We start from the raw sequence: 24,355 nt of genomic DNA on the forward strand, positions 1-24,355 counted from the left end.
GAAAAGAAGTAATAAAATATTATAATATATATATATATATATATATAAATGTGAGGGGTGTACTTACTTTAGTGAGATACTGTATCTGTCCTGAATGCTCAGCACAGTATGGCTAAAAAATGGTTTCGCAAGTGTGTGATATGAATATTAAAATGTTCTGAGAACCATTGCCTCTACCGTTAACAAATCTGTTATGCAACAATTTGATTCCGGGTAGGTATATTTCTATTTCCGTGATAACCTGTGGTCAGCCCGATTCCCAAAAGGGATTATGTGACTGGTTATTGAAGGAATAATTTCATCACGCCGCGCAACCTTCGTAAAGTACCGGCTAGGCTCGGTTGCATTCTCGCATTCGTTGAAACTCGCCTTGCAAGACCGGTATGGGCAGTTTCACCCACTTGGGCCACTCCCACCATTGACCGACCTCTGATCGGCACGGTTTGACGCACATCCTCCTTTTTAATCAAAGACATAATATGGTTGGGGCGCCTGATTGAAAGCCACTTGGACTTCGGAACGGTTAGTCGACAGAACAGGTAGCTCCTTTTGAACAGAAGTACGCTTAGCAGAGTATTTTTATGCAGAATATATTCTAACTCTCTGAGTGTCTGGAAATACACTGGCCTTATGAGCTAACGCTTAAGATTTATCGTGACTAATATTTCTTTCACTACCGTGGACACGGTCTCTGTTTTTATTTGAACAAATAACTATTTTCTATTATGTTACGACTTGGGCTGCTTTACATTAATAATTTCACCTATGAGGGTACAATACAGCGCCAATGTATTTTATTGGTTCATAGGAATTGTTAGAATGTTGTTTTGGAGCCAAAAATGTGAGTCACACGTGATGTCTTTCACTAGGTCGTCATCATTCCACTTGTAGTCTTTTTGTTTGGCCTCTGCATATTTCAAGTCAGTGATATCTACTCTTTAATTTCAAAGGAACGCCTCAAAATGGAGGTCAAGAAAAAAAAGTTACTGGACAACATTCGCGTTAAAACAAAGCTGATAAATTTGATGAAGCCGGTTAAGAAGTCAACAGACAAGCAGAAAAAGAAAGCAGCCATCAGGCGCAGTATATCCGTACCGGACCTGAGGACTGAGCAGGATGAAGCTCTTCTGCCAATGAGTGGCTTTTCCAGAATGTCTGAGGCCACAGCTTTTGGCAATTTCCAGTTGAGCGATAGCGATTCTGTTGCTAGCGGCTCCATCCCGGAGGGCTCAACTTCATTCGACAAAGAAATTTGCCTCCGGGTTCCCTCAGACATGGGCTCCAAGAGAACTTCTTCCCCATTTAACACGCCAAATCTCAATGAGGAAGTTAATAGTGACGTGAACTCAAGCATCAAGAAGGCGGCAAACACGCACGTAGACCAAGTCAAGAGGAAAGGACCTATTTTAAATTTTGACCCTCTTCCGATGCCAAAATCCGTTTTCACCAAAGCACGAGCCAGTTCACCGCGACCAGATTCTACGGAGAGTTTTGAACGATCTTGGATGTCCGAGGACTTCCCAGAAGACAGAGCGATGATCACTGACATGCTGGCCAGAGCAAACTCATTGGGAGAACAAACAAATTTCAACGGGCATCCAAAGACCCCGCATTTCACTCAGGACAGGCCGCCGTCTGGAAAACGGTGTCTGTATGAACACAGAGAAAAGACGCCTCTGGCTAGCGCAGAAGGTCGCAACGAGGACTGTTGGTCCGGCGAGGACCAGGTGGCCATGACTTGGTTGACGGACACCGAGGGACTGGACCCGGATATTGTGCTTTCCTCCATTACAAATGATTACAGCATTGAAGAATCTTCACTGGAAGGAGGCACTCAGGAGGAGTTTGAGGTCAGTCTGATACATATTCCTACATACAGTAGTTAGACCTGTGATTATTTCTGGTGTTAATGAAGAGTGGTACAAAACTGACTGAAACATAAACTGTTTTGTTCTAGTTTAGTCCAAGATTGGAAGAAGTTATTTTTGGTCCCAATAGGTTAAACAGCAGTAGAGCATCATAATCTTCACAGGGTGGAGCAAAATCCTCTGTACCTTGGTCGGATCAATCGCGAGTGGGTTAGGCGATTTGATTTGCTGTTTAAAAGGGTGGAAAAATATTACACGCAGTATATTGCCACTCCATTCACCCATCATTACATACAATAAGCGCAGGCTTGCGGTTTGCACCTAGATGAGATGCACTTGTTAAGTCGTGTCCTTGAGATGCTAATGTTTTGTTTTGTGCTTCCTTTCCACATAATCCCATAATATTCACTGGAGGTTTGTTCTTACCGCGTGTGTTTTGCTGGTGCAACCGAATAAAACAAAGCTGCTATTCAGTGTCAAGTCAAGTAACCACCTGGGATTCGATTGTACTGTTGGAACTAAGGCTATCCTATCTATAGCTATTTTCTGGTAGTTTCCTCATGGAATCAGATATCCTCATATCGCGATCAGGCCTCTTCCAAATGTTGATAAAAAGCGGATGCGAATTGGATATCTGCCGATGCAAATGTAGCGTAAACGCACAGCTCAGATCAGACGTCATTGAACGAGGCCGAACAACGATGTGTGCACAAACTGTCTATCCAAAAGGCCAAAAAAATGTATTGCATCAGGTTACCTGTTCATTTAAACTACAGTGAAAGCATTGGCTGTTAAATATTGTCGAAATGTGTTCCATTAGAGGCGCATGGACCCAGAATGACGGAAAGTGGAGTAACGCTGAGGTTACGTGTATCACTCTAAGTCAGCTAAACTTGCTTTAATATTTTAACCTTTTTTTGTTGTTGTTATTGCTCATTTGCATGTTCCACTGCACGACCTTGACGTTTGTGGCCAGTGTTCATGTGGGCTGTTTCAGATATTTAGTACCTGCAGACACAATGATATCTGTGGTGGCTCACTTGACCCAAAACCGATATTTGCATTGTGCGTGTATGTGAATGGACAGTGACGCGCAATGCGGCAAACTTAATGTCAAAAAGCATATAGTGGGTCCTCGGTTTGCGAAGGAGCGCCGCTTTTAAGGTAGTTGGAAGTCACAATGCACTATTAAATAAACAAAGTAAAGTTCTAACTACACTACATTACACATTTGTATGAAAAACCCTTCTAGGGCATTACTATAAAGCCAGTTAAAGTACGGCAATAACAGAACGACCTGGTATCCTTTCAGCACTACGCAAACCAGTTAATTGTGTGCCGTTCGTAACCTTCAAATGTTTAGTATGCTGGTGCCACTGTAAACCAAGGACCCCCTCTAGGGCGATGGAAGAGACCCACATAGTGCTACAGGGCCACAGTTTAGAGGGTTTCAATCCTCAAGTTCCGAAAACATCAATTGTCTCATTGTGCATTCAGTTGATTAACTTGTTAGATAATTGTATTCTCTGAAATCATATTCACTTGATCTAAATACAGATGTATAGTGAACCTTTTGAATTCTTTGAGGAAATTCTTCCAGATCAACTAGAACACACAGTGAGTGCCCACTTGACTGTTTTGCCAAAATGCCCTTTTCAAACCACTTGATATGATATAGACAAATACAAATGTGAACGGCTTTCCTGGGGCATGTGCAGGTTTTGACAACAGGTTCCGACGTCCAAGTCCCGGCTCCGCTCCAGAGGTACCTGCTTTGCATCAGCTTGAAACATGGACAAAACCTGGTCATCCGAGACAAACGCGGTGGGTGGACGATACTCAGACACTTTGCTGATTTACAACCTGCCCTACTTGGAACTCGATTGTTCAACCGTCGTCACTGTACTTTTAATGTCGAATGTCGTTTCATGGCTTGTTTTTTGGCCAATCAGACCCTTTTGAAAGTGGGTCACGTGGATCCCAAGTATATGAACGCAAGAAGGGACGTGGCTGGTGTTTACTAGGGAGGATTTCATCTCCTGTTTAGGGTTGCGGTGGTGTGCAGCCAACACGCTTGAGAAGTATGCAGTCAGACCGGTATGAGCACGCAAAGAATGTGATAAAGGAATCAGTTGACCAGGACATTGAACTCCCACAAATTCAAACTGACATGCAGATGGAAACTGTATCCACAAGTCAATGCAATCATGTTCTGTACCTCTTACCCTGTTCAAGGTGACAGAGGTGGACTGGAGTCTATTCTGGTCAATCACCTGTCAATCACAGGGCTGACATAGACATCCAGTCAGTCTCAAATCCACGCCACTGGCAACTGACTCTTAAATTAACCAAACGTTCATGTTTTTGTGCTTCAGGAAAGCCTCCATAAAATCGCATTAAATGAAGGAATGCATCAATTTAATAAATATCCTCATTAATCACAACCCAGGATGAGGCACAAATAGACGTAAATCTGTACTTTAGTTCCGGGTGAGTCTTTTGACATCTTCTGGAGCCTTGACACTACAGTAAAATTAAAGTTAAACTCTTATGTTCTTTTTGAAAATTGAAGTTATGAAAGCAGAGTCCTCCAGTGGTATTAAATGTAACTGCCATCTATCTGAAAACTCATACTCTTACTCTCCTTTAATGTCATCAGAGTCCAAAAATGGTCACTGTGGCTTCCTTCCAGGTGCTTACAGCCCCCCCCAAAAACTAACTTTAGGTTACAAGAAGACCCTAATAAAGAGAGTGTAAGTGTGATAGCAAGCCTGAATGGTTGTTTGGCTTTTTGTGTCAGTCCTGTAATATTGGAAAGGAATTGGAATATTCAATTTGCAGATACACAACATGGCTGGCTGGATTTTTGTGTTTGCTTTCCATCCATTTTCCATACCGCTAATCGTGTTGAGGGTGATGGGGAGCTGGTGCAGAGGGCAAGCGTACGCCCTTCAACCGGAGGGTCGCCAGTTCGTATCCCCGCCCAAGCGCATGTCGCCGTTGTGTTCCTGGGCAAGACACTTAACCCACATTGCCTACGAATGAATGTTGTTGGATGTTTAGCGGTGGTCGTAGGGGCCGTAGGCGTAGAATGGCAGCCAGGCTTCCGTCAGAATGCCTCAGGGGAGCTGTGGCTAGACACGTAGTTTACCACCACTCGGGTGGGACTGAGGAGTGCATGAAATTGTAGAGCGTCTTTGAATGCCTAGAAAAGTGAATACGAATTAAAAAAACAAAAACATATATATAAATAATATCAAAATAATAATAATATAAATATATTACTAAATAATACATACATATATAAATAATATGTAATATATAAAAATATTTAAAATAAGCGTAATGCATTATTATTATTATTATTATTATTATTATTATCCCAGCTGACTTTGGATGAAAAGACACTGCACATACATGTACACAGCACAGATGTTAAACTCTCGGCCTGGGGTCCAGATCCAGCCCACCGCACCATTTTATATGGCCTGCTTAAGCAAATCCTGTGTCTCTACTTCATGTTCCTTCCTCAAATTTAAACCTAAATTGTAAGTTAACGTCACTTTAATAACATTGAGATATTGCAAGCGTTTTGTTGTTGTTACTAAACTCCTTTTTCAAATAAAGTGAACAATAGTTGACCAAACTATTTTTCTTGACTTCTGATTTCAAAACTAGTTGGCCATCAATTTTCTGTGCATGGACTAACATGACGAAACGATTACACATTTATATGGTTTCAGTCATAACAGCCCCCTGAGGGGAGCCATAAACATAATTTGGCCTATGACAATATATCAGTTTGCCACCCCTGATATACAGTATCATCTCTCTCTCTCTCTCTCTCTCTCTCTCTCTCTCTCTCTCTCTCTCTCTCTCTCTCTCTCTCTCTCTCTCTCTCTCTCTCTATATATATATATATATATATACACACATGCTGCACTTTACACCGATATTTTATCGGCCTGATTGGTATCGGCCGATAATTAGCATTTTATGCTGATCGGCTTTAATGACATAATTCGCCGATCCGATCAATGAAGTCAATGAAGTCATTGATCGGCTCCGCAAAAGACATTTAGTCCGCATCGCCATCTTGCACAGTATATTTGAATCCAAAAGCTAGTTTATTTTTTAGCCTTGTCGCGTGTCTTTTGACTGTACATATCTGCCGGCCAATAAAGTTATTAAAAAGGAAAAAAAACATGTCGGCGAAGTGGGACAGGCAGCACGTAATGCCCTGATCAGACTACAAGACAAATTTGCGGTTTCACGATTGCACGATGTCAGACCACTGCAATAAAATCTTGAAATCCACCGCATCCTGTTTTTTTATGATCATTGATCTTGTCAAATGCGACTGGATACACTCGTTACCGTGGCAACGACAACAAGAGTTGATCGTGCCGACTGTATTATAAGGACAAACTGGGGAAAAACGTGTGTTGGTGGTCACCGGTGCTCAAGACAGGAGACGACATTCGTTTAAGGCTTGCTTCAGGTATATTCCCGTACTTTTAATACAATACGGCTTGCAAGCAGGCAACAAAATGTTATGTAGCCTAGCAAGCTAGTGCTAGCACTAACGGCTGTACGTAAACATGCCGCCATTCTGTCGAATCATGCTCTAAAGTTTCGGTGTGGGTGAAGTAATTTAATTACAATAAAGTCATTTAATTACAGTCAGTTCACACCTATTATTTCTGTCATGTTGTAATGTTGGTTTGATTAGGATACACGATCTGACGAGAGCATTGATTTCCAACCTTTATGGAGCCAAGGAACATATTTTACAATTGAAAAATCTCACGGCATACCAACAAACAAAAATGTCACAAAAAGTGGATACATTAATGACTGTATGTACTTCTTGCCATCTAATAGAAGACCATTCATTTGTTCTGTCTGTCACTATGCCTCACTGGCATAAATAGAGGAACAAAGATACATTATTTACTGTAAATATATTTTTGGAGCCATTAATTACACAAGTATATACAGTAAATGAACAGGTCATTTAAATAGACACATTGCTCCATGTTGTGATCAGATCGGTGATCGGTTATTGTTTTTTTAAACTCGCTGATCGGTGATCGGCCCCAAAAATCCTCATCGTGTAAAGCCCAATACATACTATATGTTATGTGTGTTCAAATACGTTTACAATGTGTTTCAAATAAAGTGCTTTAAATCATGTGGGAGGGCTAAAACTATTTCAAGGTTTTTGTTTTTATGTGGTCTCTCCACATGGTAAATTTGTACTAATTTCGCGTGGGTCTGGAACGTAATCTCCCCGCTATTCACATTATTCGAGTTCCACGTCTCAATGTGATAGCAAAGGGCGTTGGGGCGCCCTCCTCACTGACAAGACGATGCAACTCACACACGTTCCGTGCCTCGCCCCTGTTTGCCCAACAATCAGCGGTGTGCCAAAGGCTCACCAAGGGCGTAGATTGTCATTACATATTCTGAAAAGGACCCACGCCACCAGCCCCCTCTCGCACTCTTTGGGTTTTGTTCTCCTTCCATCCTCTCTCTATGCCCCCCACCCCCCCACCCCCCTATTAATTTCCATCGTCGCCGTCCTCGCTTGTGCCAGAGCTTTTCTCCTCACGAGCTGCCACATTCTCCTCCTGTCAAGTTGCCTGGAGGTTTCCCTGTCACAGGCTGGCAGGGTGGAGCTGCTGTGGGTCCTGCCTGCCTTTTGCGAGATGTTCATTTGGAGTGGGGAGCTGACAGGCCTGACAGCCCATCCCCACAGGGCCTTTGTCATGTGATTCAAGCATCCCTGCAGGCTCTCTCTAGCACCCCTTTATCCCCCACCCCTACACAAATGAAGGCATGGTAATGGCTTTCATTTATTATTTTTTTTCTTTTGCAATCGCAGAAACAAAGAAGTCTCATACCCTCGCCCCAGACTTTATAAACAGGCTTGAGAGATTAACACTGGTTGCTTCGAGATTTTCGCTTTCTGCTCGTCTCACGCTGGCTAGTGTTTCGGCTCTTTCACAACTAAACGGCTACGCGGCGGTGTGTGTGGTACACCACCTCCTCCTCTTCCACTGGAATCAGTGCATGCGTGTGTTCTTATATAAGACAATTCAACGACCTCGACAGTGCGATACATTATGCTAATAGGTACCCATTGTGCTTTGAAGGTACGAGCGATCCGTACGTGAAGTTCAAACTGGAAGGGAAGCAGTTCTACAAGAGCAAAGTAGTTTATAAGAACTTGAATCCCAGGTGGAATGAGTTCTTCTCCTATCCTCTGCGTGACAGAGAGCATATTGTGGATGTCCGGGTAGGCGTATAGTTGTCCTCAAACCTTTGATTTGAATGGAAATACATGATTTCACACAACCGAAACGCTCTCAAATGATCATTCATCTACCCGATTTTGTGACAGGTCTATGATAAAAATCGGACCTCTGATGAATTCATGGGTTCTAGCACCATTCCGCTGAAGAATCTTGAGCTTTACAAGTGAGTGGCGTTCCTTTACATCTGTGTTGTGGATTGTGAAAACATTATAAGACAGGTGCGGGCAATAAAATGAATTTTACAGAAAAAAGGTATTTTATTAAAACTCCAATGAGTGTTACTGGACAGCTTTAGCGCCATGGTTATAAACCATTCTTTTCGCAGCCACCACGTGCATGGACTTACTGTTTTAAAATGTAGACTACTAAAATAGACAAATAGGCGCATCTTAATGAACACGAATACTGTGGAAATGTTAATTTATTTAAGTAGTTTAATTTGAAATGTAAAATCCATACTGTATCGCTTTATTACATAGAGTGAAATATTTCATGATTTTATCTTGAATAATTTTGCTGATTACAGTTTACAGCTGCTGAAGTCCCACAATTCACCATCTCAAGACATTAGAATATTACATTTGAAACAATCAAAATGATTTGTAAAATAGAAATGAAGTCAGAATTGACCTACAGACAATTATTTTCCAATGAATCTGCAGAAATGAGGTTCACTTTTTAAAAATTAACTACTGTACTGAAATAAATGAACCTGTCTACCACATTCCGATTTTTTTTTAGATTCACTTGTGTATGTGAAGTTAGAAAAATGACCTTCTCTGACAAATGCATACTGCTTGTTATAAAACACATTTTGTCTGCACAAACAGAAAGATAATCTTGTTACAATATACATTTTTAGGTTCCTACATTTCCTGTTTCTATTATGCAAAGAAAGATGACTGTAATTTGTTAAAGGGGTTTGATGACAAAGTTATCTCAGGGCTTGGGGGATATAGAAAAGGTTAGGAACCGTCTTCATATGTCACCTTTGTTTGTAGGACCTACGAAATGGAGTTGACCCTGTCTGACCCTAAAAGCAAAGAAGACGACATGGGAGTCATCAGCGTGGATGTGTGCCTAATGTTTCGAGACGCCACCATCAAACGAAACTGGGTGAGAATAGGTGATGTGAAAAGTATGCGCTATGATGGCTTGTGTTGTGTTGACACTTGTCCATTTTTTTCTTTGTACAGAGATGGCCACCCAAAAAGACCAGGGTAAGATTTCCAATGTGGGTTTTGTGATGAAAACGCTAGGGGGCAGTAGCTCACTGCGCTATAGTGCAACAAAGAACAACGTGGACTCAGTCTGGACTTGTGTCGTCTATCCTTGGTTTCAGCACCACTGTGATGGTTTCACAGTGAACCTTGTTATTTGCAATGTCTATCATTTATCAGTGAAAAAGACACTATGAGATTCTGATTCAAACCAAAATAATAAAATTGGCCACACGTGTTGTCCTGAAAGGGAGTCGTAGATGAGTATTACAGGATGGTAATTGTGTCTTGTAGTAAACAAAGTCGCGCCGCCTCTCAAGTGGCTTTCGGTATACTGCTGCCGTAATTAGATTCAGAGTGAAATAGTTGTGCGGCTGTTTGGGACTGACTCCCACTCCAGCGAGCGGGTTTATATTCACACCTATGTAGTCTCTACATCTGCCACTGCTCCGTCTCTTGATGGCCCAGCAGACAATCTCAATTTGAAATGAGATGACAAAGGAATGAAGCCATTTTCATGCACTACAGATGGTTAAAGGTACTCAAAGGGAGATGGAAAATTTGGGATGGGACTCTGCACAGTTTTCCGCTGCCTAAGTCATAGTGCTAATTTGACAATGTAACAATTCCAGCCTACCCCCACCACCACCCCACCTCCCTCATATCATTTTTGACAATATCTTACTGCGTTTAGCACCTATCTTGGAAGTGCTGAATCGCCAGCTTTTACAGCTCCACTCCCCCTCCGTCTTTGCAAATGTGCTTTTTCTCCCCGTGTGTGTGGCCACCACAGAGACAGGAGTAAAAACTCTGTTTCCAAACGTGTAGGGAGGCTTTGGCAGCAAAGGCGGCACGCTGCCAGAGCAACATGCCTAAGATCGCCACGGCTGATAATTCCCAGGCAAAGTGGGCAATAACCCAGATGTTGGGGAGTAATATCGCAGCTGTGGACGGACAGTGGCGAGGCGGCGGCCAAATGGACCCGGGTCTGAGCTCGTTGCGCCTGTCCCCATGCTGTCCCGCCATATGGAATCCATCGCGCGGCCCTTTTTAGGACCAGGAATAGATTCTCTTTGGGGGCCACTTACAGTTAAGTGGAATTGTTTTATTGGCCGCTGAGATAGAAACGTGGCCAAGATAAACACTTGGGATGACTTGGCTGAGGCCTGTTTTCTATCGCTGTTCCACTCCCTCTGTTCTTTCTTCCTTTTGAAGAGGACTGATATTTATAGGGCCTCGCCTGCGGTATTCCGTGTTAATTCAGGTCCCCGAAATGAGCTTTGATCCCCTCCGGATTGGGTGCAAAGGCAGGTTGTGACCTCCGTAGCAGGGCAAAATGGGCTGGAGCGGCGGGGGAGTTGTTTGTTTTCAGCCCGAGAAGCCGGACAATCAAAGCGGTTTGAAAGGATGATGGTCCTGCTCTTTAATTACCGCCGGCCCGATGCAACCTCTCTGCTGTTTGTCTTTTTACAGCGCTGCGCTATCACTGCACAGCCTCATGGGAACGCGAAGAGGGAAAACGTACCAAGGCCGCTCTGTCTCAGTCCCTCTGTGGTGCCCGGTGGGATGAGTCCATTTGCTGGGCTTGTCCTCAATATCTGACATGTTGACAAATGCAAAGCATGAGAACATATGTTATGTTAAAGGCAACATATTATGCATTTTTTTCATAATTTAAACCCCAGGTGCATTAACAACATCCTCATAACACCTGTGGTACATTCTTTCATGAAAATACACCAAGGATTAAGAATTACAGAGCACTTTACACCCCATTTTTTAAGGCTCCCAGAAGGCCCGTTTTGAGGTGGCGGTCCTGTCTCATGAAAATGAGCGACAGCTAACCCCGCCCGCTCTCCTGCGGGACCAACGCTGCGTACAGAGATCTGAGGTTCATGACAGTCCAAACTTATGCACTTTCTATGTTATGAACAGCGCACAATGATTTCATAAGAAAACATTGTCACTCGGTTACTGCTGTACTTAGTTTTTCCTTGGATTGTTTTGCAGTAATCCCCTGTACATTCACGGTTTACTATTCGTGAGTTGACCAATTAGCTTCTTTTTTTTTTTTTTTTTTTTTTTAACCTATCCTTCATTATTCGCTGAAAATGCAAGGAGATGATGCCAAAGGCCTGTCTAAACAGGAAAGTAGTACTGTCGGTCCAAGGAAGTACAGTGCAGTGATACATCTCGACTGAGAGACAAGCTTTGTATGTCGGGCCCAGGTTGTCACAGAGAGTCTTTGCATGTATATGTGACTTTAGGGAGCTTTTTTTTTTTTTTTTTATAAATCAAGTCATATGTAAGCCATGTATTGTTTTGGGTAATGTTGTAAAATGAGTTTGAAATGATATAAGGCAGCACTTCATACACTTGTCAATCTGCGCATTAGTCTATATATGTTAATTTACATCACTGCAAACTACACTACTCATAAATCACAATAATAAACAAATAGCTGTAATAACGCAGCATTATCTTTGTAAAGGTAACGTTTTTGCTACTGTATCTCATGTAGTGTACCTAATGTTGTGGCCATTGAGTATATCAAGCTCAAGGATGTACCCATATAAGAACACGTTGTAATGTGGGCCATACATGCTGCATTTTTTTGCATAATATGCTAATGAGAGAGCTGTGTGCGCGCTCGCTGTGCATCATTACTCACTGGCGCCTGCTGTCTCCGGTGCAGCGTGCCAAGTGTCCTGACTCCCAACACTCAGCCTGGAAGCCAGTGATGAGTGGGACTGTCACCGCCCGGGACATCTGGCTGCTCGCTGTCGTCCTGCTCTCTCTCGCTCTCTCTGTCTCTCCTTTTGCCATCCTTGCCTGTCAGAAAAGCGATGTGCTAATGTCCTCCGACAGAGATGTGTTGTATAGTGTAAACCCTTGTCTTACTTTTAAAACACTCCGCAAAACATGACGAGGTGTCAGGCTGATACGGAAGCAGGTACGCGGTGGAGAGTGTGTGCAATTTGCGCGTACAGTAGAACCTTAAAGGTGGACTATTATCCTCCTTTGCAACAATTTTGATGGAACATCAAACTGTCGACATTGTGTAACAGCTAACTGCAGCGGCAGTGTTTTAACATTCTTAACTGCCGTACAATTGGAAGTAACATTTACTCATTTAGCCGCATTAGCAGCTTAAACATCATACAGGGGTTCTCTGTTTACGCGGTTGGACCGTACCGCAGTCTATCATTATCTACGCTAACGCAATAGTAAAATCATAATTACAGTAAACCACAGGGCGAAAGGGGTGGAGCCAGTGCACAAACTGCAAGTACCCCCTAAATTGTTTTAATTCATTTCCTTTTAACTGTAAAAGTTTGCCAAACTATCGATCCCAAAACAGTTTAACATACGTTCATACGTTATCTTACATTACCCTTGAAAGTAATTACAGATTTTGAAAAAATGCACCAAATGTGCTGTACATGCACATGTGGTGAAGTATCTCTCTGTAAAGTCCACTAAAAACCCAGACTAAACGGAGGTCCTCCCCGACATGCCAAGATCTTAGAACATTCTGGATGTGACCCTTCAACAAAATTCCTTGACACCAGTTACTACTTTCCTATTAGCCAGAGCTTTGGCAGCGTATTGTAGCATCTTAGGGTGTTTTAGAAAGAGCACAAAACACACACAAAAGGTTTTTCAGCGAATAACTGAAGATAGGTTCCACAGAAGAAAGTGACGAGGTTAATTTTCTGAAACATGAATTACTAACAGAGGTGAGTTCAATGTACTTGTCTACGTTTCTATGGATGCTTCACAGAAGTTTGAATTCCAAGCATCTTTTTTTTTTTTTTTTTTTTTTTACAGCAATTGATTTAGCCATCGTGACAACAGGACTCTGCTGACATCTTGTTATTCTGCATAACTGTTTAGTTGAGACGCAACCAAGGTTATAACCAGGGGTTACAAAAGTTCTTACACCCTGTACTGTGATTCAACTCCTTTACTTAAGCAAAAGTAAACAAGTAGAGATGATGAACTTAAGTACAAAAGTAGAAATCAAACTTTACTGTCAATTATATAAAATACCCGTTTTGATAACCCGGCACGATGAAAACAAATTACCGTAATTTCTCGTGTAATGTGCATTTTCCCCCAAAAAATTGTCAAAAGTCAATAGTGCGCATTACACATGGGTATAGGGGAAAATGGAAAAAAACTTTCACATTTTATAAATCTATGTCGCCATCTAGAGCTTATGAAAAAGCTGTACACTTTCATTCCAATATGCCATCGCCACCTAGAGGTTATGAGAAAGGTGTACACTTTCATTCCAATATGCCACCGCCACCTAGAGGTTATGAAAAAGGTGTAGCATACACTTTCATTCCAATATGAAAGAGGTACGTACGTATGACTGCATATATGTAAAGTTGTGCTCATAAGTTTAAATACCCTGACAGAATTTGTGAAATATTGTTTTTTTTAAATCCGACTGATGACTGAACAACAACTATCATTAATTTCATTATGGTTATGTTTTGTTTAATGATAATGCTTTTCTGAAATGCTTGACAGTTTAATTTTAATCCCATCAAAATCAAATTAAATGTGTTTCAACTGGCCCTTCATGTTTTCTTTAAACAATTGTACCCATCTTACAAATTTTGCCTGGGTAATCAAACATATGAGCACAACTGTGTGTTTTCTCATTTGCTAAATAAAAGTAGGGCTGTGAATTTCCAAATAAGAGTAAGTAAATAAAAAGTATTACATGTTCAAATAAAGTGCTTAACTTCAGAATAATTCTTTGAAAAACTAACAAAATACAGATAATACTTCGTTTTGGTCATATGGGTAGAAGCAAAATCATGCATTGTAAAAATGCATTACAGATGGGTAGAAGGGTTTTGTCAACTTTGGGGGTGTGTATTATAAATGGGTGCGCATTATACACAAGAAATTACGGTAACACACAAAATAGTTTCCCTATTTTATTAACTTGCATAGTGCTCGTACTGAGAAGAAGAAAAAACACTGGACAGAGCTTAGTCACTAGCTAAATGCTGACAGGCTACTCAGGACTGAACTAACAACAGGTCCTGCATCAGCAAAAAAAAAAAAACAACAACAAAAACATAATAACTGAAAAAAGACCTTTCAAGGGTGTTTTATTTTTTTGTTATTATTATTATTATTTTTCAGATTAGATGGCGAATGTTTGAATGCCAGAAGATGTTTTTTTTTTAGGCAGGCACAATACAACACATTCGCCATAAACCATTCTTGTAGCTGACAACATCAAACAATTCTCTTAAAAAGGTCATGGATGGGGAATATCTTGCTTCTCTGCATCGGATGTCATGAATGCTGCCTCCATGTTGTTTCTGTCCCATTTTTTGTTGCACCTTATAAGTCCCCAACATCTCAATCAATGAATTAAAACCTCAAACGCGGATGACTTTATCTCCCTCTCGTTACGTCTGTTTGACGTTGTGTCATCACTGGCAAAGGTTGGAAAAAGTAACCAGGCAATTAAGATAAAGTAATTAGTAGAAGAGTACAGATATCTGTTTTTAAATGTCGAAAGTAAAAGTAAAAAAGTCACCAGCAAAATAAATACTCAAGTAAAGTACAGATACCTCGGAAATCGACTGAAATAAAGTCTTCTTCTCACCACTGGTTATAACACAACATCTGCATTGCACAGAAGGCTACGCAGTACCAAAGCCCGGCCGAGATGCAGAAGAGTCAGCCCAAGAGCCGCATGTGGACGGGGGCTCTCGCCATCACCCTGGTGGAGGGCCAGGATCTGCCGCAGTATGGCCACGGCGACATCTACGTCCGCTTTCGTCTGGGCGATCAGAAGTACAAGAGCAAGGTTCGACCTTCAAAAAAATCTCCCCGGGCCCTTTCTTGTCTATAAGCTTCTCGGTTTCTCACGCTCTCCTGTCTCTTCGTGACACCCTCTTTATACTTCGTCTTTTCTTTTGCGGGGGTGTGGAGGGGTGGGCTTTTTCGCCTCAGCGGCTGCCCGTCTGTGACTCACCTCCACCTTGGCTCACTGGGCCGTGGCACAGGCAGCTCATTAGAGTGGGCCAGGCTGCCACTCACTCGGTGCTGCCGGGCTCCGTTGCTGCTTTCATTTGCATACGCAGCACGCCTCTGTTCGTCTACCCGGGCTTGTTTTTCCTTCCACCCTCCCCAACCCGGCGAGTCGGCGGCGTCTCGCTGCTGTCGTGTCATTTCTTTGTAAACCTCTCAGCCGTCCCTCTCCACTTGTTTGTTTGTTTGTTGAACAAAGCCCATTCTAATTGGGAGCTGTCAGTGTTTACAATCCCAGCGTGGCTACTCGAGTGTACAAGCGCACGAGCACCTCACTTTCTCTGTCGGTTGTCCCGCCTGATGACTTAATCCACCTGTCATGCAGGCGCTGTTCAGTTTGATAATGCGGGAAATGTAAATGTGTGTGTATATGAGATGCATCTGTGTCTTTATTGCCCCTTAGAAGCTCTGCATTCAGGCCAATCCCCAGTGGAGAGAGAAGTTTGACTTCAATCAGTTTGCAGATAACCAGGAACCTCTGCAGGTGGAGGTGTGTTCAAAGAGAGGCAGGAAGGGTGAAGAATCGTGGGGAATGTGAGTACTTCCTGCTGGGTAATGTTAATGTGGCTCTCCTCGGCACAGCCCTTCTTAATCTTTTCAGTAGAACCATTTCCCCCTTTTTTGTGTGTCGCAGGTTTGAGGTTGACCTATCCAGACTTGTGCTTAATGAGAGGCAGCTCTACACTCACATGCTGGATCCAGGAAAGGGCAGGCTGGTCATTTTGGTCACCCTGCTACCCTGCTGGGGAGTCTCAATCTCTGACATCGAGACCGCTCTCTTGGACAAGCCTGACGAGAGAGACGCTGTGGTGGAAAAATTTGTAAGTATTAGCATTTGCGCAAATGTAACTGGAAATTTCAGGATGGGCATAGTAATTATGTCAAATATTTAATTGTACTTCATAAGAAGACATGTTGTGGTTGTTTTCCACAATAAAAAAAAAAATCATCCAAATACGCCAAGGATCAAGAATTATTGCACAAGAACAGCTTTCCTGACCATGATAGTGACAGATGTTACGTCACAATCCAGCATAATACATACGGGCCCGCTCACAGGCACATTTTGGGGAAAAGGCTTGCCTCCCCTCTTTTGTGGGACCAAAGTATGACCTTTGTTACCATAACAACCAGGGGTCGAGCAAGGGAGTTAGGGAAGCGACTACAGCTTTCGGAGTTTGCAGCACAGACTCTGAAGAGAAAAAGCGAGCGCTCATAAACACAGTAAAAGCACAGATCATATTTTTACCCGTAGAGGCAGTGCTTCATCACCGTGTGGCCGAATGACATGTCGATTAGTGTAGGGGATTGGTGCATGTGGTGCATGCAGCAAGCACACCAATTCGGCAAAATTCAGAATGGCTTATTAACGGTACATGCACATTTTCACAAATAAGCTCACAAAATTTTTGTCAGTTAGGCAGTGAAATTTCACACTTTATGGATGGGCTGGCACTCCAGAGTCTCAACTCTTTTAACAACTAAAAGTTAAAAAATAACCCAATTCAGTTTTTATTTATATAGCACTTTAAGAATAACCACAGCTGCAACAAAGTGCTGTAGATACCACCAACACATAGCAAGCACATAACACATACTGTAACTAAGCAAACACTATTCACACCAAATGCTAACATTTGTGGGGATTGATCATTACGTTTGTTCAGTGAATGTGGTCGAATGTCCATCCCTAATTCATTGTCTTTCATTTTTTCTCCTATTCTTGTTTTTTTTTTCTGCAGAGTTTAAGTAACTCGTATAAATGTGTGGGGGAGATCGGTTTCCTCCAGGTCAAGGTTTTAAAAGCAAATGAGCTTCCTGCTACGGACCTCAATGGTAACTTTTCACCAAATCGCTTTTTCACGACGACTTGATCTCGACTATTAACACAGCATTGTCATTTGCAGGGAAAAGCAACCCCTATTGTGTGATTGCACTGGGAAATAGCAAACTTCAAACCCACACCGTCTACAAGAGCATCAATCCGGAGTGGAACAAAGCGCTCACATTGTACGAAGGTCAATAGCATATTTGTTTTCTTCGTGGTTTATATTACGGCGTGCGTGTGCTACTTTCATGCTGCAGCCCGGTTAAGGACATTCATGACGTGGTGGAGCTGACCATCCTGGATGAAAATGGGGACAAAGCACCAAGCTTTTTGGGCAAAGTGGCCATTCCATTACTGACTGTAAGTTTGTGTGGCATGTTAGCCACTAGATTTCTGTCCAGCACTTTTATCATATTTAAAAAAGGACGTATTTGTGTATTTTTTGACCACATTTAAAACACAAAATTAGCCTGTTTTAATGGGCCTGTCCTGTCTACTGCGGGGTGTGCCAATGCAAGAGTAGCTTTAGGGAGGGGCGCTTGTTGAGCCCTGAGTATGTGGTACATGCAGAGGGCACATCGCCAAACACCACCACGTCGACAACTTCATCGAATGATCGAGTATGTGCCGCTTATCAGAAGCAAATGCTGAAAACGCTGTTAGCCAACACTAATCTGTGCATCCGATAACACTGCAGCTCTGCTTAGCTTTTTGGTTTTGGTTGTGTCTGTGTCGTCGCCCCGTTTCTTAAAAACGGCAAATCTTGCTTCCAAATCATTGGCGGGGAAACGTTTGTGTCGGTATTATGTAAATGAGCCCCACTGTGACATCACAATTTGTGAAAAGTCATTTACAGAAGTAGGTAGATAACAACAGATTGACCTGGTTGTGTAATTTCACACTTGATGGGTGGGCCGTCACTCTAGAGTACCCACTACTTTATTTCTAGACAAGCAATTAAAGAGTGAATTTTACATAATACGTCCTCTCTAAGTCAAATAATAACTTCTGTCATACCAACTGTAAGCACTTGCATATTCTACTGTGTTCAAAGGTTCAGAATGAGCAGCAGATTTCGCTCTACCTGAAGAAAGAGGACTTGAGTGGCTCAGCCAAAGGAAGCGTCACGCTTGTGTTAGAGGTTATATACAGCAAAGTAAGCGGAAAACCATTTTGAAAGACACATCGTAGCGCTTGAAATATGAACGTGATAGTTTCCTTTGTCTCCTGCTAGGTTCGAGCCGGTATTAGAAGTTTCCAACCAAAGGAGGAAAAATTTACAGAGGAGAATGTTAAATTCTCCAAAAAGGTATCAACGTAGTAATCGGTTATAATATAGCAGGAGTTGAATTCGACCCACTGAGTATTTTCCTAGAATTTGTTCCTTATTATTATTTTTTTAATGTAGTATATTTTTGTCTTATTAGTCAGTTAATTGATTCATTGTAAATAATGTAATAAATAATATTAGTGAAATAAACAATTTTAGATTTGCATTTAATATTTGTATTATATTTATTTAAATGCTGTAAGTGGTTAATGAATTATAATTAAATGACTTATAAATAATACAATTAAAACTCCGAAAGCATTTTCATTTAATTATTAAAGTTAACTATTTTACACAGACATTGTAACTTTTTTTTTTAACTCTTCTAAAAATGACTTTTTAATTTGAATTTTTATTAAATGGAGCCCTCGAGCACAAAGGTTCGTTCACCCTGTGATAGAGCCCCATTTCGGTTATAATTATCACGTGTGCTATATCCAATTATACTAACCGGTGTTTCGTTGCAATTCTTCCCCATTTAGGTTCTTGCCCACAATATCTGTCGGGTTCGGAAAATCAGCACAGCTGTTTTGTACACATTACAGTACATTAAGAGCTGTTTTCAATGGGAGAACAGGCAACGGAGTCTCATCGCCTTTCTGGTAAGCCATTGACTGCCGTTAATGAATTGTCTTTGGGTCTCAAGATGAGACTTTTTGGGAATATTGTGCTGTTGGGGGGGAATCACTGGTGCTCTCCCCGCTTGTCCTCTTTTTCCAATGAAAAACAATGGCTGCCTTCTGTTTTGGTCCCACGTGTATGTGCTTTATCCTTCAATCAAACCCCGCCTGGCTCTCCTTCAATTCTGACGACTTTAGAGTCGAACTTTAGGCCGTTTGCGTTTGTGTGTCTGACTTGTGAGCAAAGCCTCCCAACCCGAGGGACGGTGTAAGGCGGGATCACGATGGAGGATCACGTGGAGGAGTGACGGCCTGCCTCCGAGACATGAACCTGCGTTTTAAATGTCTCTGTTATCTGTTTTTAATGAGGCGACGTGATCTGAGGTCCTAAGCTAAAATAATCTAGAATCGCCTCCACGAATCCCCCTTAAAGCGGCACACTGTAATGTCATGATGAAAAGCGCACACTCGTCAGGGTGAGGAGGCGGTCACAGACGGTGCGTGTTGTGAAGAACTCTCCTTTCGCCACCTTTCTTTCCATCTGCGACGTCTCAGGATGACATGCAACTCGTACTTGGCGTATCCTGTGAAGCCCTTCACGCTGAGCCCGAGGAGCGATTCGCCCTGAGGCTGTAGTCCTACGTATATCAGCCTTGCCTGGAATGGCAAGACTCACTGACAGGCAGGGCGACGCACAGATACATAGGAAGGAAGAGAACAATGCAGGCGGTTGTATAAGAAGCAGAGTGGGAGGCAGGATTGTGTCTGGGAAAGAGGAAAATGTTTGCAGATGGATATGTGCAGGCTGGCAGATGACGGGTCATAGAAAAGAGTCAAGCACCAAGTTACTGGAATATATAATATAAAGTTTTGGGAAACACAACTTTAATCAATCAGGTGGTAGACTTCCATTTTTTAGGCTGGGGTACACACTCTCCGGGTACTCCTGTTTCCTGCCGCATCCTGAAAACAATCAGTTAGTTAGTTTGATTCAAAATTAAACATTTTCCATAGGTGTGAGTGTGAATTAGGGCTGCAAGATATTGGGGGGGGGGGGGGGCAGGGTGACATTTTTATTTATTTATTTATTTATTTTAAACTTGCGATATTTAGTGCGATGTGAAATAATACAGGATAAGTGTTGGGAATTTTCTACGCGAACTAGTTTAGTTGAGTTCATCGTTCCAAAAAATGAACGAGTTCAGTTCATAGTTCATAAGTCAAATTTTTGAACTCATTTCACCAGTCCAAAAATGGAACTAGTTCATAGTTCTTTTTATTTATTTATTTATTTTCAGTATGTTGCCGACGGGCTGCTCCCCTGAAAATACTGGCATTTCGTTTCCCCGTTGTTGCCACCCACTCAGTCCACACTCGGAGCCAGCTGCAGCTTCCACCCGACCCTACAACCTCAAAAACAGCTTGAATGGTGTTTCATAAAATGAGGAATTAACTTTTGTCCTCAGTGTGCAAACAAAAACACGCAAGACAGTATGACCATTTCACATGGTGAGAGGACATAGGTAACTTTGCATTCGTCTACTGTATTAACAAAATAATGTATCTATTCTTATATTACAAAACAAAATGAATTCCATATTATCACAATGTGATTGTACAGTATTTTAACAAAAGCCTTCTGATCCAAATAAACATTTTCCTAGTAATCCCTTTTTTTAACTATGCACTGTATTACAAACGAACACATTTACTCCCATTTACACAGTGTCCCTGAATGCACCTCGTGCACTCACGCAGCTGCTGCGTGCTTGCCGAGTTTCATTCTGACAAGTGAAATAGGAAATGCAGCAGGTGTACAATCTTTTAATCTTTTGAGCATGTCCAAACAGGTCCCTCTGCTGGTCACTTTTAATATTACAGTTGATTCACTGTATATTATATTACACTAACATCGCAGCAGACCCTGCGATTTGACTAGTGCGCACATGTACATTGCGATGACGATGCTCAAATAAAATATCGTGCAGCCGTAGTGTGAATACTTGTTTGTCTCTATGTGAGGACAAGGGCAATACTAAACAGATGTATAGTTGGATTAAATAACAAAAATGAAAAAATTAGCCAACCATTCACAAACATGTAGCGGAAAAAATAGCCTCTTAGATCAAAAGGCTAACGAGTGGGCCTCAGTGTGCCATGCCCCTGCCCACTCTGAGGCCAGCCTCCGTACAGCGACCCCTCCTCCCAGCCATCATCGGCAATTAGGTTAGCGTTCGGAGCCGTCTATGGTGCAGTACGCCGCCCGTGCGCTCTAATGAAAGTGGCTCCCGCTCCTATCTTTATATCTTTAGGCAGAGGTAATAAGGTAACTGATTCTGACATTGACAGATGGCCTCTGCTTGCCTCTGCGATGTGCATAATTATACTACTAGTGTCTGCTTCTCAGGGTACGTCGGTAGGAAACGCTGCAGTTTGCGCCGCCGCTTTAATATACATTACAATACATTATTTATCAAGCTGGTTGGACCGGCGTGAGCCTTTTTACACCGCATACATCCTGTAATGCATTACCGCCGCCGCGGCCTCTGCTGGGACCGCGCGGATGTTCCTCGCCTAGTGCTTTACCAGAAATACTTAGCCATTATATCACTCAGTCCCACAGGCCAATTTTCTGACCTCGGCGTGGCACGCAGCCTCCATTTTTATCCTGTTTATGGAGATGCATGTATGCGTTATGAAGCACCTCATTGGTGTGTATAAGGTATTCAAATGATTGCATGACGGATCACTCCTGGTACACAAAGAAGATGGGAAAGGAAACATTTGGATGGTACTGGTAGCTTTGTTGTAGCAATGAATCTTGAAGTTGGGAATAAGAAGGCAGGCTGAGTTACCGCTGTACTTACTGTTTAAAAGTCTTTGTTCATATCTACTGCATTAGCGACGTTAGCTGTCGACTTGGGCCCGTTCCGACTTGTGGTACGTACAGATTTGGCTTACGTTGCCGCCGAAAGAACGGAAATCCATTGAAAACTGGGGAAACTGGAATACATAAGTCTTGGTACAAACATGGTAGACTTTAAATGTATTAGTCCATTCTGAATCCTAACTTTAAAACATTTTGGACTCTCCGACACTAGAATGAAAAAAATTGTACTGTAACCTTTTCCTGTTTTTAGTATATTTTGTAAGTAAAACATAAGAAAAGGAGGTTCATGTTGGATCAACTTCATATTTTTGCGTTGAAAAAAAATGCAATGTGTGGAACCGGCCAGCAGCACGATGGAATCATGGTTAGCTCGTCTGCTTCAGAGTCAAGACAATTTGAATGTCAGTTGAAATATCTCAGTCTGAAGTTCACTTCCTGGAGTTTAAATATATAAAAGCTTTGCGGTGGCATTGAATGTTGAAAGTTGTAAAAAAGTTGAGTTTACCGCTGCTGCAGATGTTGCTGTTGATTCTCGCTAATTAGGTAAAGATTTTATGTTCTCACGGTCTTAAAAAAAAATTAAAAAAAAGACGTTCCGGAAAGTCCTAAACATTTTCATAAGTGGAGTCGAATACAAACAAGGAAATTCCATTTTCCCCCTCCCTCGCCTCGGCTTGTTTGTGCTACTGTAATGAGGCCTGGGTTGGAGCTTTTCAAGAGTTTGACAACAGCGAGGAACTGTGACAGCTCAAAATCTTCATAAAATAACCTCCTTTAGATGTTCTTTTCCCTGCTAAGACGCAGAGCCAGATGAATGTGCTATACATCCTGCAAGAGGGGTCACTGAGAGTTCTTTGCTTGCACGCCAGTGTGCGGCCTGTAGATGGCGCTATAGCACTGCTGGAGACGGGGAGGAAGGGCCAGCTGACACTAACCCCCCCCCCCCCCCCCCCCCCCCCCCCCCCCCCCCCCCAACAGAAGCCTTTCTTGGGGAACAAGTTAGTTGTGAGATCCTACATTTAGGTAGCAATGTGAAATACAAGTTGGAAGAAAAATCTTAAATTAGCACGTATTAGCCAGGCAAATTAATCGTCTTCAGAAGTTCAACTTTTGATTGAGAGTTAAAAAGAAAAGGGATCATTTGCACTTGAAAGCTGATTCGGAGCCTCGCTGTCATTAGAACCGCTTAAAGTATTTAAGTCGAATTAATATTTCAACGTGAGCGCTGCTTGGGAAACCTGTATATAGCTCAAGTGGGTTTTCTTTTTGACCCTGCCAGCCGCTTTTTTTTTTTTTGACGGCCTGTGAAATGCTGATTGTCTCACATCAGACATTGTAAAGATGGCATTTGATGAATGTTTGATGCGGCGCAGTCGTAAATATACCACCACCAGTGGTGGGAAGTTACAAATACTTGGCTACTCTCGGCTACTTGAATAGATTTTTTTTCAGGTGACTGGACTCTACTTGAGTATTTATTTTATCTGACAACTTTTTATTTTCACTCCCTAGATTTGAAAAGAGATATCTGTGAGTTCTACTCCTTACTTACTTACAAAATGGGCTTGTTATAAATGGAGGGGGGGGGGAGACGGAAATAGAGAGAGTCATAAAGTCATCTGCAGTTGAGATCTTGATTGAGTGATTGAGATCTTGGGGAATTGTAAGGGGGGGGGGGGGGGCGACATGGAGGAACCTGAATCATGGCGCATTAACGACCATGATACAACAGATTCGGAGAAGCAAGATATTCCGCACCCATAAACGTATTTAAGAGAATTGTTTGATGTTGTTGGCGCCAAGAATGATTTGTGACGTATGAGTTGTCTTGTACCAGCCTGTTGTTCAAAAATTCTCTCATTTGAAAAAATAGAAGGTGTATTTTTTTCAGTTCTCATGAGCTAATGTAGCATTTCTGTTAGTTTACAACGTCAGCAAAGCTTTGCGATTGGGAACTTGTTTTGATCGCATGAAAGTCGAGCTAGCTAACAATTAAAAAACAAAAAACATTTAAAGTTGATCTTCATGGCTGTAATAGCCACCAAACGGGTATTGTATATAATTGACTAAAAATACAATTTTACTTTGTACATACTGTAAGTACATTTCAGAGTCTGTACTTTTTTGCTTTCACTTAAGTGAAGGAGTTGAGTCAGTACGTGTACTTTTCCACAAGTATTTGTACTTGTTCTTACAGAGTGCAAGTCCGT

At 42.0% G+C, this 24,355-nt stretch overlaps 1 protein-coding gene across 3 annotated transcripts in view; it reads left to right on the top strand.

Moving 5' to 3' along the window:
- The first annotated feature begins 428 nt into the window (after positions 1-428).
- mctp2a (multiple C2 domains, transmembrane 2a) overlaps positions 429-24,355 on the top strand; it is a 52,734-nt gene continuing 28,807 nt past the window's right edge. Inside the window, exons 1-17 of one of the 3 annotated variants that reach the window (XM_061678287.1) lie at positions 429-539; positions 951-1,850; positions 3,426-3,485; positions 3,587-3,692; positions 8,027-8,169; positions 8,275-8,351; positions 9,190-9,304; positions 9,385-9,408; positions 15,083-15,253; positions 15,881-16,011; positions 16,112-16,298; positions 17,220-17,313; positions 17,385-17,487; positions 17,563-17,665; positions 18,360-18,461; positions 18,540-18,614; positions 19,118-19,237. In XM_061678287.1, the coding sequence (XP_061534271.1) occupies positions 963-1,850; positions 3,426-3,485; positions 3,587-3,692; positions 8,027-8,169; positions 8,275-8,351; positions 9,190-9,304; positions 9,385-9,408; positions 15,083-15,253; positions 15,881-16,011; positions 16,112-16,298; positions 17,220-17,313; positions 17,385-17,487; positions 17,563-17,665; positions 18,360-18,461; positions 18,540-18,614; positions 19,118-19,237 (2,499 nt within the window). In that variant the 5' untranslated portion in view covers positions 429-539; positions 951-962. The remainder of the gene's footprint in view (positions 540-950; positions 1,851-3,425; positions 3,486-3,586; positions 3,693-8,026; positions 8,170-8,274; positions 8,352-9,189; positions 9,305-9,384; positions 9,409-15,082; positions 15,254-15,880; positions 16,012-16,111; positions 16,299-17,219; positions 17,314-17,384; positions 17,488-17,562; positions 17,666-18,359; positions 18,462-18,539; positions 18,615-19,117; positions 19,238-24,355) is intronic. The other 2 variants (XM_061678288.1, XM_061678290.1) reach the window with 2 other exon arrangements.

This window comes from Phycodurus eques, chromosome 5, assembly GCF_024500275.1.
Source record: "Phycodurus eques isolate BA_2022a chromosome 5, UOR_Pequ_1.1, whole genome shotgun sequence".
NCBI lineage: Eukaryota > Metazoa > Chordata > Actinopteri > Syngnathiformes > Syngnathidae > Phycodurus > Phycodurus eques.